Below are 15,077 nucleotides of genomic sequence, written 5' to 3' on the forward strand. Positions count from 1 at the left end.
GACGAACTAACAGGCCTAATTCCCCACTCCCATCCATGTCGGTGTGTCTCCTGTTATAGTTAAGAGGAGCTGCACATGCTGAGGGTAGAACATAAATGTCCTTACTTAACCCTTTGGAGACTGAATAGACCTACAGACTGAAATAATAGTTATGCTTCATAATTCAGTCATTAAACAGTCAATTAAAGCATGGTGTAATTACCCTGTGGTTATATTTCCTGATACCACTGCAATTACCACTAAGTCATACAACCAATAGGTGAATTAAATAATTCAAATACTTGTTATTTCCCTTTTATCGACATAGAGATTAGGCCCCATTCCTTCAATCCAGACTGCAGGGTAGGAACTCAGTCAGGATCTTCTGCTACTTGAGCTGAAGGAGAAACTCCATCAGCTCCCAGCAGTAGTAGGCTGCTTTCCTCGATGGGCACTAGCCACTTGATGGGGACGCGACACAGGTGTGTTATGCCACCAGCACCCATGTGGTGTCCTGTTGACTCAACTGACTCACATGCGCCGTGAGCTGACTGCATGGTATGACGGGGGCCTTATGCTGTAATTATATTTTTTGATGCATGAGCTTAGTCCAATATCCTATAATCTGGAGGCTAACTGGGTGGGTTATACATTTTAACTGCAACAGAAATGATTTCCCCCACTCTGGTTAAAGATTTTTATTATTTTATAGGATATCGACACTTCTCTTCTGCAAACTAATAGGGAGTTAGATGAACAGTAATAAATTCAGCGATGGTCCTCAGCTAACAAAATCTCAAATCAGCCCCAACCCCCATTTTTAATATAGTAATAATTATACAGCTTTCATATTTATTTCGTAGGTAACATACACATCAAGCAGATGTGTGGCACACTCTAGGCCAAGGGTGGGCAAAGCTTTTGGCCTGCGGGCCACATCTGGATATAGAAATTGTATGGTGGGCCACGAATGCTCACAAAATTGATGGTTGGGTGCAGCGGGTGCCCTGGGCTGGGACTGAGGGGTTAGTGGACAGGAGGGGATCGGGACTGGGGTAACGGTGGGTTGAGGGCTCTGGCTGAGGGTGCAGGCTCTGCGGTGGGGTTGGGGATGCAGGATTTGGGGTGCAGGAGGGTGCTCTGGGCTAGGATTGAGGGGTTCAGAGGACAGGAGGGGGATCAGGGCTGGACAGGGGGTTGGGGTACAGGGGGGGCTCAGGGGTGCGGGCTCCAGGCAGTCCCGCCCCTGCAGCTCCCGGAAGCAGCAGCATGCCCCCCTCTGGCTCCTACGTGGAGTTCCCGGCCAATGGGAGCTGCAGGTGGGGGGCGGCGCTTGGGGCAGGGGCAGCGTGTGGAGCCCCCTGGCTGCCCCTGCGTGTAGGAGCTGGAGGGGGGACATGCCGCTGCTTCCGGGAGCTGCGTGGAAAGCCTCCAACCCCGTTCCCCAGCTGGAGTGGGGAAAGCCCCCAACCCTGCTCCCCGGCAGGAGCTCAAGGGCCGGATTAAAAGTTCTGACGGGCTGGACGCGGCCCATGGGCTATAGTTTGCCCACCTCTGCTCTAGGCCCTGTGTTTCTGAAATCCTAGCTATGATTCTGTACAAGGCACAGGCTTGGGCTCCACTCCATTAACAGAGTCTGTACAGCCCATTGATTCCACTGGGGAGAGCAGATGTGACACCTCAGAACTTTCTACAAGCCAGTGTGAATGTGGGACTCACAGTAACTCCTCGACATGCCTGCAGCGAGCCAGAGCCTCCACCAGCAACTCCCCTCCAGCTGGGCCAATGCTGTTCGACGACAGGCTACAATACACATGGAAACAGGCAGAGTCTGTCAATGGCTGAAAGGAGCCAGGATATACCAGATACAAATTAAGCCGTGGCATGAATGGCGCTTTCGCCGCAGATTGTTTCATGGCTGAGTGGCGTGACAGGGAGCGCAGGGCAGCGTAATAACGAGCTACCACTGAAGCAGGCCCGGAGATGCCAATCCAAAAGTTTGTCAAGAGACACACAGGTCTCTCCATCAAATAGCTTGGAAGAGAAAGGCTTTCTAATGCATTAGGTTAGACCATCAGAGCACTGGCATGGAGAGCCTATGGCTGCTTTTTCTCTCAGCGGGTGACCCCTTCATGGCCTAAGATTTGGGGTGAATTTTCTTACCAGCTGAAACTGGCCAGAAAGAGAAATTTCTCCATTTCCCCCCTCCCACACTTTTGTTAGGAAATAAATGTAGCGGTGATGGGACGTGCTGAGGCTGAAACCCTCCATGTAGCTACAGAACAGGTACACCTCTACCCCGATATAACGTGACCCGATATAACACGAATTCGGATATAACGCGGTAAAGCAGCGGTCCGGGAGGGGCTGTGCACTCCGGCGGATCAAAGCAAGTTCGATATAACGCGGTTTCACCTATAACGCGGTATGATTTTTTGGCTCCCGAGGACAGCGTTATCGGGGTAGAGGTGTAATGCATGGGCTAGGGAAGTGTACAACTATCCTATCAGGCCAACACACCGGGGCATTCACTCCCTGCGGCATAGCCAACCGTTGGCCTCCAGGTCTCCAATAACGGGAGAGACTTGTGCTGCCCAGGCAGGACATGGCAGCAACCTTCAGTCACAAAGCCAATTGCGGTCAATATGGGAGCCTTCCCAGTACCTTCTATGCAGGTCAAATAAAATCAGACATGAACATTCCCCCCAACCTGAGCTCTAACTCTAATTAATCCCATTATTCAACCCGAAATATAAAGCGACTCACTCGACTCTCTTTAGATTTTGCAATTCCGGCAGGAGCGTGGCTATTTTTTCCAGACCAGCATGTTCAATCTTGTTATGGCTTAAACTTTAAAGGGAAAAAAAAGCCACATTATGAAAGAAAAGGCTGAGTTTCCCACTGAGCGCAATGTCTTGTTTAACAGCCCTGATCTGCTGGAGGGAACCACAATTGGTTCACTAGTCACAGCTGAATGAATTTCAAACGTCAAAAAGGGGGTTGTTTTCACTGCGTCTTGTGTTAGAGAAGGGACAGGGCTTGGTTGCAATGAAGAAAACTAACAACAAGAAAAGGGCCTGAGACTGGATCTAGATTCAAACGTTTCCAGCTCTTGGGAGCACTGGGACCCGTTCTCAGAGACAGCTACAATACACAGATCTTGATCCAAAGTTTGACAGAGGGGGTTCAAACTTGGCGTTTCGGTTGAACCCATTATATGCAATTACATGTGCCAGCGCCTCAGCTCGGATCAGACCAAAACTTGCTCAGATTTTGCATCTGACGTTTTGGTTTGATCCCATCTCTAATTCAAGCAGCCCAGACACTAGAGCATAAGCAACCCCCATAAAACTTGCTTCTTTCATATAACTGCACCTAAGAACACCCCCTGACTTGAGCTCTATAATCCATCCCCATCACTGGCAGAGAGATTACAAGAAAGGAGGAACCCACTTGATTTCTTCCATATGAGGAGCATTCGTCAGAGCTTCGGCCAGGTGGGAGCAGCCTTCACTACCGACATTGTTATTGTTCAAGCTGGAAAGAATATTCACAAAATACCACACATTAGACTGTTATTCAGTGGCATGGCTTTCTGGATAAAGGATGAATTTCACCGCTGTGCAGAGGGCCAGCACAAGGCCTGTGGGCCATCTGAGTCCCACTTAAGGCTTCAAGAACAGAGATATAAATGGAATGCAAGTGGCGCATTGGTGTTGGAATTCAAAAAGAAAAAATAAATCTATGCAATGCATCGCTCTGCTTGAAAAAAATATGCTACCATCAACCTCTGAAACAGCTGCATGTATCCACGGTAACCACTGAACAGTCTACTTAACAGTGAAATGATCAACTCCGTGGTTTCCTGTAACATAACTGTAATGACAGGTTTCAGAGTAGCAGCCATGTTAGTCTGTATCCACAAAAAGAACAGGAGTGCTTGTGGCACCTTAGAGACTAACAAATTTATTAGAGCATAAGCTTTCGTGGGCTACAGCCCACTTCATCAGATGCATATAGGATGGAACATATATTGAGGAGATATATATACACACATATAGCTCTCTGTATGTATGTATATATATCTCCTCAATATATATTCCATTCTATATGCAGCTGAAGAAGTGGGCTGTAGCCCACGAAAGCTTATGCTCTAATAAATTTGTTAGTCTCTAAGGTGCCACAAGTACTTCTGTTCTTATAACTGTAATGCTATCGCTACTGGAGATTCTGATGGCTGTGCAAGTGAAAGACCCCCCGTGCTCCCGCAAAGCAGGAAATTATGATCTTGGCTACAAGTTTGTCTATTAACTGGACTTACATGGGAGTTTTTTTGGGCTCACTGGGTGCATGTGAATTTTTACGGGTGCATCTGTTGTGCTCAGCTTTGCAAGTCTGCCCCTGAGTGTTTCCTCTTCTCAGTGTATTTGCTGCGAAGAGGAGGATGGACACTTTTTTAAATTTTAAATATTTTTTAAAATGCTACTTCATCATTACTTAGTCAATAAAAGTAGGGACTACCAAAAATAGCAAAATAATGACGCAAATAGTGCAGCGGCTGCTAGCGTCACTGCAGAATTGTAGAACAGTGCCGCACCTTTGTGCTAAGATAGTTATCTCTTTAGGTTAGTATTTATCTGACCCCCTCACTGCATTATCCCAGGATAGACTGGTGGCAGAGTTTTGGTTAGGCCCAAAGCAATGTTTGACAGCACGGGAAGGATTCAGACTGCAGTACCCAAGTGACTCAGACATTAACAAACTTATCCTCAAAACAAACCTGTGAAGTAGGGAGAGGATTATTACCCCTATTGCACAGAGGTGAAACTGAGGCACAGACCTGCTCAAGGTCACACAGCGTGAGTGGCAGAGCTGGAGAAATGAACCTCCATCTCCTGAGACCCCAACCAGGGCCATGTACACAGGCCCAGCTTTCCTTGCTGCTATGATAGCAGGCCTGTCTACAAGGAGGTCAGACATACTCACGATGGAAACTTTCCTTCTTGAGTCTAGCACAGTGCATAGAACGTACACAGATTCCTTAGGGCTAAATCTGCTCTCCAGAGACTACGTAATAGCTAAGCTAGGCATCAATGTGAGATGCTCAGGGAATGAATCACAAAAGTTCCTTCTCTCGCTAGTGTCTCTATGGCCCTGCTAACACTACAGTATATGAAGGCCTGCGCAGACATACTTACAGGAGTCTTTTCAGTAAAGGCATTTTGTGAAGTCCTGGCACCAGCATGAGAATGGCCGTGTCATCGAGTCCCAGGGAGCCGAGGCTAAGAGGCAAATGGACACCGGAATGAGTGTGCACAGATCTAAACGGAGAGTTCACAGACCGTGACCAATTTGCTAGGCAGGAGCTGTCAAACCAATGGGAGGCTGATGGAGGCCAGCGTCAGAGCTCTCTATGGAAGCCGTGTCGTTATGTTGATCCCACAGGGTTAGCAAAGGGAAGCCTCTTAACTGTCGTGTAAACGTTTTGCAGCCCTGTGTCCTCCACACTGTGGGGCTGCTGAGGAGATTGCAATGGGAAATACTCTTTTCTGGTGTTACAAAGACCCTACCCCACTGACGTCAATGGGAGTTTTGCCATTGACTTCAATGGGTGCGGGATGAGGCCAAAGGTGCATAAAACACATACACAGCATGAGAGGCAAGTTCTTCATTCCCTTTCAGCCAAAACTGTCCCCAGGAGACCTGGAGAAAGGAAGAGCTGCCTCTCTGAGACCTCAAGCAATTACAAAGGCTAAGAATTGCAGGATCATTATTAACAGAGACGGGTAGAAATGTTTCAGACGTAAGAATTCTTCATTTTTGCTTCAAAACCCAAAATATCGTGAAAGCATGTTGAGATTACCCCCACCTGCCAATATATTCATTTCTCAATGGAAATTTATGATGGGAAAGTTTATTGCTCTTCTATGGGTTGTTTTGTTTGGTTGGTTGTTTTTTGCATTCCAGATTTTGACTGGACAGCTTAGTCACATGATGAGATTCCCACCTCCTCCCCAAAATGAAAATGTTCATTTGAGGATATTACCAATTTTTAAAGCAAATAAAAATTTGATAATGGGAAAATAACAGACATCCTTATATCAGGGGTCACATCGCTTTTGTAACAGGTGGTTACTATTTTGGGAATTTGAACAAAATACACTGATAATGATTAAAGACTGGCCAATCACAACTAGGTCTCTTTTGCAGGTAACAAATACAGGTTATAAATAAGATTTATTAATACCTGTATGGAAAGTTAATGTATGTTAATAACAATAAAATTGCAAAAAACCCAGTGAGATTTCCAATAACTGCTAAAACATCTTCTTTTAAATTGCATATCCTGTTATTTCACTGATGGCCACAACACTGGGTTTTATGTCTGATTGTGTGACATGGATGTCAGAAAATCCGTGTATTAAATGTAGAAAAATGAATACAAAAAATAAAACAAAAATCAGTGGAAAATTAGGAAAATAAAATAAGTCAGTCCCTCTAAAAAACATCGGAATTAAAATGTTTTAGAAATTCTTTTAATTTTCTTTTACCTGCTCTCATTATAAAAGGTGTTGATTTTTCAGGGTTCTTTATAAGAACCAAATAAAATAAGCAGGCTCAAGACACTAACAATTCTGCAACTTTTCGCCTGTAAGATCTTTGGGGCAAGGATGCTGTTTTCTAAGGGTGATGCCTCCGCAGTGATATGAATGATAAAATAATTGACTTTACGATCTTTAGGTTGCAACACTCATGACTAGAGCTGAGCAAAATTCTTTGCAATAGTTTATTCCTCAAAAAATGTAGTTTTGGGTCGACTGAACTTTACATTTCTACTTTTTCAAAAGGAAACATTCTGACTTTTCGTTTCAAAACAATGTTTCATTTAGAAATTTAGCTAGATTTATTTTAAAAAAACAAAACAAAAAAGGATAAAAACACCCAAAAACAAAATAAAAAAAAAACTGACAAATTAGTTTCAGGTCAAAGATGTTTTGTTTGACCAGAAACAATTTTTTTCTGGATTTTTTCAGTTCAGTCACAGAACCAAAAACTCAGTTCTTCTCCTGGCATTTCTCAGGACCATTGTGTCTTGGTCTAGTGTTAGGTCTTGGTCTGGATGGCTTCCTATGGCTGGCCCTCCAAAACAGGAGAAGTCAGAGGTGTACCATGGGTGGTTTCAGAATAGCAGCCGTGTTAGTCTGTATCCGCAAAAAGAAGAACAGGAGGACTTGTGGCACCTTAGAGACTAACAAATTTATTAGAGCATAAGCTTTCGTGGACTACAGCCCACTTCTTCGGATGCATCCGAAGAAGTGGGCTGTAGTCCACGAAAGCTTATGCTCTAATAAATTTGTTAGTCTCTAAGGTGCCACAAGTCCTCCTGTTCTTCTTTTTTCATGGGTGGTTGTAAAGCAAGGCATAAAAGTGCTTCTGTAAATGCCATCTGCTGCCACTAGAAGGTGCTACCTTCCTGGATGTGGTGTATCTTCTAACACTGCAATGTGGTTCCTGAAACTGCAGTGGGACACGGGTGTTCACACATACTGCAGAGGTACTGAGGATAGCAAAGCACTTGCTTGTACACAGAACCCTGCTCTCCCTGCCCTAATCACACATTACTAATCCTGTTCTGCCCATCCTTAGTTGCAAATACTAAGGAATTCATACTTCTCCCCCAGCTGATGTCTACCAGCCATCTGTGTAGTTACACTCATCCATGACACACAGCTTGTAAGTAACTGCAGTTTAACCATAAAATATAGACTGGCCTAACAGGGTCTACATAGCACCAGGACTATAAACTTACTTAAGTTCTTCAATAGCATGGCATTGCTGCAACCCCGCAATCAGGTGTCCCATTCCGCTTGGCGTAACACTGCTGGACGTCAGCCTGAAAAACCAGTAGCAGCACCGAATGAGAATGACTTCCATTCAGGCCGTCCAACAAGACAGGAGATATAGGAATCACTTCCCTCACCACTGATGTGCAGCTGCTTCTGGGGTGGAATGCAGAAGCTTTTTATCAGCATAAAACACAACCGGGAAGTTGGGAAGTGTTAACACCAATTGGTACCCACACACTAAAATGCTGAGAGCCTGATATTTCCAAATAGAACCACAGAGGGGAAATTAGATCACCAGAATGTAAATGGCCAGGGTCCCAGGGCTGGTACCCTGGGTTTGGATTTATACCCAAACACGACAGCTCGGCACTCGTTTCTCCCTCTTGCAAAAAATGGCAAAAGGTCTTTAGAAACCATACATGAACATGGGATCTTGGATTTATACCCAAACATGACAGCTCGGCACTCGTTTCTCCCCCTGTTAATCTTGAATCTTTTCAGAATTAGGGGTCTGCCTAAAAGGAAGGACCCCTCGGGGCTAAGCTTTTGGCACATGAGGAGCCAAAACAAACGAGAAGAGAACGTTTTTGTGATTTCCAGCTCCATTTTACAGACCCAAGAGAACTGGAGAGTCCAAAATGTTGGGTGCTGATCTGTACCGACTTGGACTCTCTGCAGGTTCCGCCAACAGCAACAGTGAATGAGTCCCAAAAGACTGTATTGTGCAAAGATACAGTCTATGGGCCTGATTCTCATTTAGCTACAGCCATTTGACACCACTCTGGGAGTATAAAGGGGCCTTAAAGTGAGAATAGATTATATTTACACCCTTACGCCCCCTTTACTGACTGGAGGAGGATAAAATGGCCACGGTGTACATGAGAATCAGGCCCTCTGTCTTTATATGTTTTTACTTAAAGAAAGGGGGCAGGAAGTGATAATTTCTCTGAAGTCTTGCACCATGACTAAATGCTCAAGTGCCCCATTCCAACAATTCACAGAAGAACATTCTAGAATATATGCCATGTTAACATGCAGATATGCGAAAGTTGCAACGTTCATGTCTGAATTCCAATTTCCCCACCCAATGGGGCTGCGGTTGGATCCGTTACAAAGTCAGGGGTCAGCTATGGAGTTTTGATGCTGATTCGGGTCTGAACTTTTCTGCACTTTGATCCAGGCTGCTCCCAAGAACACAAAGCTCAGAGAAATCATGAAAATACACATTTGGATTTAGCCAGCAACAGAGATTGCATAGGAAGGAGAGAGTTTCGTGGGGGTAGTGGACTGGGGAAAGGGCAAGTGAGGGCAGTAGGGGTATCTGCTTGGAATGAGCCATAGTTCATGAAGGAGAACATTCAACAGTAACGAGCTTTTTAGATAATTACATACTCAAACTTCCTCAGCGTTGGAAGAGTCAGAAGCATGTTGGCTAGCATCGCCTCTTCAGCTTTGTTGAGATCAATATGAGACCAACTGCAAGGACGAAAAAGCACATCCTCTCAGTGACACACAAAGCTCTGAACTGCCCATAGCTGCCTTGGCGTGGTGTGATACTTGCAATTGTTCTGCGTGAGTTAACTGATCAAGGGCGGCCTGGATGCTGACCCACCTCCAGGTCAACAGTCCATTCAGAAGCACTTCAAGGTATACGGAATAAGCCACATTTGCCCCCTTGTTGTTATAGCAACATAATCGCATTGTGATGCCAGGCCCAATGGACCCTGCATTCCCAGGCTCTGTTCTCCAAGCTTTCATAGTTCATGGAATTCTAAAGCCAGAGGGCACCGCCGGATCTTCTAGTCTGGCCTCCTGCGTAACACAGACAGGGGCAGGAGCTTGGGTTCGTCAAATCGCACAGCTATAACCTGAGTCTCTCTAGGGGCTGGTCCACACTAACCCCCCAGTTCGAACTAAGATACGCAACTTCAGCTACGTGAATAACGTAGCTGAAGTCGAAGTACCTTAGTTCGAACTACAAGGTACTTACCGCGGGTCCACACGCGGCAGGCAGGCTCCCCCGTCGACTGCACGTACTCCTCTCGCAGAGCAGGAGTACCGGCGTCGACGGCGAGCTCTTCCGGGATCGATTTATCGCGTCTAGACAAGACGCGATAAATCAATCCCAGAAGATCGATTGCTTACCGCCGAACCCGGAGGTAAGTATAGACGTACCCTAGGTTTGACCACCCCAGGTTTTCTTGCACGAGTCAGCTCATTCAAGGTATTTCAAGCCCCAACCAATCAAGAGCTACTCCTCAGCCCGAAGAGCCAACCAGGAAATGGCTGGCAGCTAGAGACGGGCCTTCTGTTGTGTCCTGGGGGTGCCGTTTGGAATTCTCATACACTCCACGATGCCAGCTATCACAAAATGCACAGCGTATGCACCAAACCAAGCACGTCTTGTTGACATTTCTGTGCCCTCGGTGCTCACTCGCCGTAGGGTATGCGTGTCTCAGTGAGCTGTAGTAACGAGCTGTGGTCAAGCCACATGCAAGAACTGCATGTTAGATGGTACGTGTACTGCTGTGTCTAACCACCTCCTTCGCTGGGGTCACTTAGGGCTAAATTCTGCCCCGAAGTTCACCCCCTGGAACTCCCGTTGGCTTCAGTGAGGTTGGACGGGGAGCATATGTCAGGGGAGAATTGACTATTGTCTACCATTGCTTCTCTACATGATTTTCCACCTCCCCAGTCCTAGTTTCAGAGATGCATCTATTCTTCCCATGCGCCAGGACACAAGAAACTATTTCCTTCCTGAGATAAATTGCTACACCGCTTTGAGAGCTCACCTCAGTTCCTGAAGCTGCGTGCATTTCTCAATAACCCTCTGGAGAAAGTGAATGTGCTTCGCTTCCAGCCCGCACTGATTCAACCTGCAGGGTGCAGACACACACAAACGCGACCGATCAACGTCAGTGACAATCAACCCAGCTCATGCGTACACAGGGCCTTGCAGCCTGCAGTATCCCAATGGCCTTTCTGTGCTATATGGCTGGGCTTAGGAGCAGACCAGAGCTGCACAAACCCAAGCTCCTCCTTGATGTGCCTTGCCCACTCCAAAGTCTGGTGTAGAGTCGGGGAGACATGGCCCTTTCCCACCTCTGGGTGTCCCTTCATTTTCCCAGGCACAAGGGCTGATTTCCCTGCCAAGAGCATGAAAGCTCCTTGCGCTATCCCTTCCATGCACACTCTTGCAAAAGAAAGGCCTGGTCTACACTAACCCCCCAATTCGAACTAAGGTACGCAACTTCAGCTACGTGAATAACATAGCTGAAGTTCGAAGTACCTTAGTTCGAACTTACCCCGGTCCAGACGCGGCAGGCAGGCTCCCCCGTCGACTTCGCGGTACTCCTCTCGCCGAGCTGGAGTACCGCAGTCGATGGCGAGCACTTCCAGGTTCGACTTATCTCATCCAGACAAGACGCAATAAGTCGAACCCAGAAGTTAGTCCACGAAAGCTTATGCTCTAATAAATTTGTTAGTCTCTAAGGTGCCACAAGTACTCCTGTTCTTCTTTTTGCGGATACAGACTAACACGGCTGTTACTCTGAAACCAGAAGTTTGAGTTGCTTGCCGCTGAACTACCGGGTAGTGTAGACCTACCCAAAGTGTCAAGCTGGCCTGGGTCTTAATGTATTCAAGGCCTCTACTTATTCAGGGTACAATAGGAATGCTAGTGAGTTCTTTTATTGGATGATCAGTCAGAGGGAGCAACCTGCAATGAAAAGCACAACCAGATGCACCTCCTCACCTGCTAACCACAGACTCCATCTTCTCCGTTCGACAGGGGAACCCCACGCCCACTCGAAGGAGACCTTTGTCTTTTGATATCCTAGGAGAAGATGGAGATGACAATACATCACAGGCCCAGACCTTGCTGGATGCATAATACAAATGGTTCCAAACACCCTGTAGCAAAGGTTACTTTCCACAAGATGGGAGAGAGCAGAAGACCGCAGGCAATCGGAGTTTACTTGTTGAATGACTGGAAACCATCTTTGCCTAAGGACTTGATAGCATTCGTCCAAGGCTGGTTTCCAAACACAGACTTTTATTTTTAGAAAAGGAATTGAAAACGGCAAGATCCCAGAGAAACCTTATGGAATTAAGTTAAATCTTACTGAATTGAGTTTTTAGGTTCCATTGTATAAAAATGCAATTGTTTATGTGTTCCTGTAGGCTTGTATGCAACTTTTCTAGAGATGTGACTAATGGAAATGTTAGGAACTTCAGAGACCCCTGGATGGACTAAACTTGTCCTGAGTGTGCTAGGCCTGAGCTTAGGCTCTTAAGAATTTATGACCATGGAAGAGACATCCAGGTGGGGTTTGCCAGAGCCCATGTTGGAGTTGGGGTGATCTCTATTAAGCTTATTAGCATGCACGTAGGTTCTTTTCTTGTTTTAATATGTTCTCTTGCACTTGCTTTTACCGTACGAATACATTAACTTGCATAGGAAGAGCTGTAGCTTAACTGAAGGCCATTACACTGTTGTTATTAGTTTCTGAAGAGAAAGCAAGCAGGCCTGCTTAGGCTGCCTGACTTTGCTGCTGAATTCACAGTATAACCAGGGAGCTGGATAGAAGGGAGAGATGTCTCCACCCAAGCGAGGTGACAGCTGGGGACCCAGAAGCCTGAGAGCAGGTGTCTTTCCTGGACTGTTGAGGGGGATTAGAGACCCTGGATCTGTGACAAGCAGCTGTCCAGGCTCCACTTACGTGATCTCTGTAACATTCCCGTGGGGTTGGACAGCCATCTGCAGAAGGCTAGTGATACTTTCATTCCGCACCCATTGCTCTTCAATGCTGCAATGCAAAACACAGGCAGCTTTGCTTTATTTCATAAGCATCATTTATCTAAACTACTCCCATCTCGATGTTACGTCCCCATATGTGTCTGTACAACCCTTGGTTCTCAGCTCACCATACTCAGAGGGGCTACCTCAGGGGAGGAAGCACAGTGCAAACTGGAAACAAGGGGATGTTAACCTCAATTTTTTCTCTTTTTGCCCCCAGTATTTCTCATTTTTTCTCACCAGCTGTACTGAGAAGACCGGATATGGTGTAAGTCCTTACTCGCCACCACCGGGTAGAAGATGGCAACAGTAACAATGCAAAACAGTTTGGGACAGGAAATAAAGAATTAATTGTTCAAATGAAATGTTGCAGGGACAGGTTCTTTTCCCCTTTCCCCTTATGACTGGAGAGGTGTTTAACAGGTCACTTCACCTTGAATGGTCCCTTGAGATATGTGTTAGTTATTTACGCTAAGCAATCTGTTCCACCTTATGTTGAGCTGTGACACCCGGAGTACCCTTCCCAGCCCTGCAGAAGAGCTCTGTGTAAGCTCCAAAGTGTGTCTCTTTCACCAACAGACGCTGGTCCAATAAAAGCTATCACCTCCCCCACCTTGTCTCTCTAATATCCTGGGACCAATACGGCTACAACAACACTGCATTAGGGATGATTTGGCCAGACACAGTGTAATTATCTGATAGGAATTTCTGCCCAGGCACTGGGGGTTAGCATCCGTGCTCTTACGAAAAGTACCAGGGGTTCTTTCATGATCACAAGTGATTACGGTCACAGTTTTACATGTATCTAGAAATAATGGTACTGCCGGCAGCACAGCGCCCCCTTGTGCCATGCTGGACACAAAGGGTTTGTCTACAAAGGGAAATTGCCCAGAATAACTATTCCACAGTAGAACAGCTATTGTGCTTTAAATTCACAGCCTCGCTTATTTCACGATATCTTCCGTGTGCAAACATTAAATCGCTGCTGACTCAGACAGCAACTAAATCCCAGCCCCTCAGCCCTCCAAACCTAGATGTTATTTTCAGCAGAACTGGATCCTAGCTTATCAGAACCAAAGTGGGTTTGACTCACAGAGCACTAGAACTATTCTGTACCTTATTCTCAGCGTTCCCAGACTTCTCCTCAGTGCCTGCAATAGATCTTCCACCGCCCTGGTTGTCATGTTGTTGTTTGTTGATCTAGAATCATAGATCATTGTGAAGAAAGATTTCAGACCTAAAAGTGGCAATTCTTCAACAAAAAAACTTGAAAAACAGGCTCCAATGTGAAACGGCAAAACTGGAATTAATTTGCAAACTGGACACCATCAAATTAGGCCTGAATAAAAACTGGGAGTGGTTGGGTCATTACAAAACCTAAACCTAATTTTCCCCATACTAATTTCCCCCTACTCTTACTCACACCTTCTTGTCAACTGTTTGAAATGGGCCACTCTCATTACCACTACAAAAGTTATTTTTCCTCCCTTGGTATCCTGCTGTTAATTGAATTGTCTCGTTAGACTGAGTAAGGCAACTCCCATCTTTTCATGTATTTATACCTGTTCCGGTATTTTCCACTCCATGCATCTGATGAAGTGGGTTCTAGCCCACGAAAGCTTAGACCCAAATAAATTTGTTAGTCTCTAAGGTGCCACAAGGACTCCTCATTGTTTTAACAAAATATTGTTAAGCAAAGTTCAGTCTATGCCAGATTCTCAGCAGTATCTAACTCACATGTACTCCGTCAGGTTGGTGCACTTTTGCAGTAGAGAGAACAGCTTTGGCAGGTGTTCTGGTTGAAAGTTGCACTCCGTTAGTCTGAAAGAACGGGGGAGAAAACTGTATTAGTTCCTTCTCAGTCATTAGTCCCTTTGATCCAGAAATCGCAGGCATCGCAGCTGCATCTTCTGAGAAAAGAGGAGGGACGGACATCTAAGTACTAAAACGCTGCGAAAAAGATTTTTGGTAAAATCTTAAGAGTTCTTCGGTATGCTATGATGCAGCCTATTATGAGGGTTCTTTCACTCTACCTTCCACAAAATACTCTTTTGTAACTGAAGCACAGGGATGGATAACTACTGATGATTAAGAGTTAAGAGATGAACAAGGGATCCAGGTACATTTAGCAGAGACTGGTGGGATAAAGGATTACAAGAGATCAGAGCTACAGAGGGAGTGTGTGTAGATTTTCTCTCTCTCATATGAAGGGACTATTATTGCAAGGAAACCAGGAAGAAATACCTGATGGACCAATTTTTAAAAAGGGTAAATGGGATGACCTGGGTAATTATAGACCTGACATCAATCCCAGGCAAGATAATGGAGCAGCTGATATGGGACTCGATTAATAAAGAATTAAAGGAGGGAAATGTAATTAATGCAAATCAACATGGGTTTATGGAAAATAGATCCTGTCAAACTAATTTGATATCTTTTTTTTTATGAGATTA

General features: G+C 45.5%; 1 protein-coding gene across 5 annotated transcripts in view; it reads right to left on the reverse strand.

Moving 5' to 3' along the window:
* NLRC5 (NLR family CARD domain containing 5) overlaps positions 1-15,077 on the reverse strand; it is a 99,414-nt gene that overhangs the window by 11,129 nt on the left and 73,208 nt on the right. For 4 of the 5 annotated variants that reach the window (XM_065566953.1, XM_065566952.1, XM_065566954.1 and 1 more), the window contains 11 exons: positions 14,362-14,445; positions 13,741-13,824; positions 12,548-12,634; positions 11,581-11,661; positions 10,619-10,702; positions 9,219-9,302; positions 7,790-7,873; positions 5,178-5,261; positions 3,433-3,516; positions 2,746-2,829; positions 1,699-1,782 (listed from right to left, as the gene is read on the reverse strand). In XM_065566953.1, the coding sequence (XP_065423025.1) occupies positions 1,699-1,782; positions 2,746-2,829; positions 3,433-3,516; positions 5,178-5,261; positions 7,790-7,873; positions 9,219-9,302; positions 10,619-10,702; positions 11,581-11,661; positions 12,548-12,634; positions 13,741-13,824; positions 14,362-14,445 (924 nt within the window). Of the gene's footprint in view, positions 1-1,698; positions 1,783-2,745; positions 2,830-3,426; positions 3,517-4,300; positions 4,410-5,177; positions 5,262-7,789; positions 7,874-9,218; positions 9,303-10,618; positions 10,703-11,580; positions 11,662-12,547; positions 12,635-13,740; positions 13,825-14,361; positions 14,446-15,077 lie in introns of those variants that run through there. The other variant, XR_010592521.1, reaches the window with a different exon arrangement.

Source organism: Chrysemys picta, chromosome 14 (genome assembly GCF_011386835.1).
Source record: "Chrysemys picta bellii isolate R12L10 chromosome 14, ASM1138683v2, whole genome shotgun sequence".
NCBI lineage: Eukaryota > Metazoa > Chordata > Testudines > Emydidae > Chrysemys > Chrysemys picta.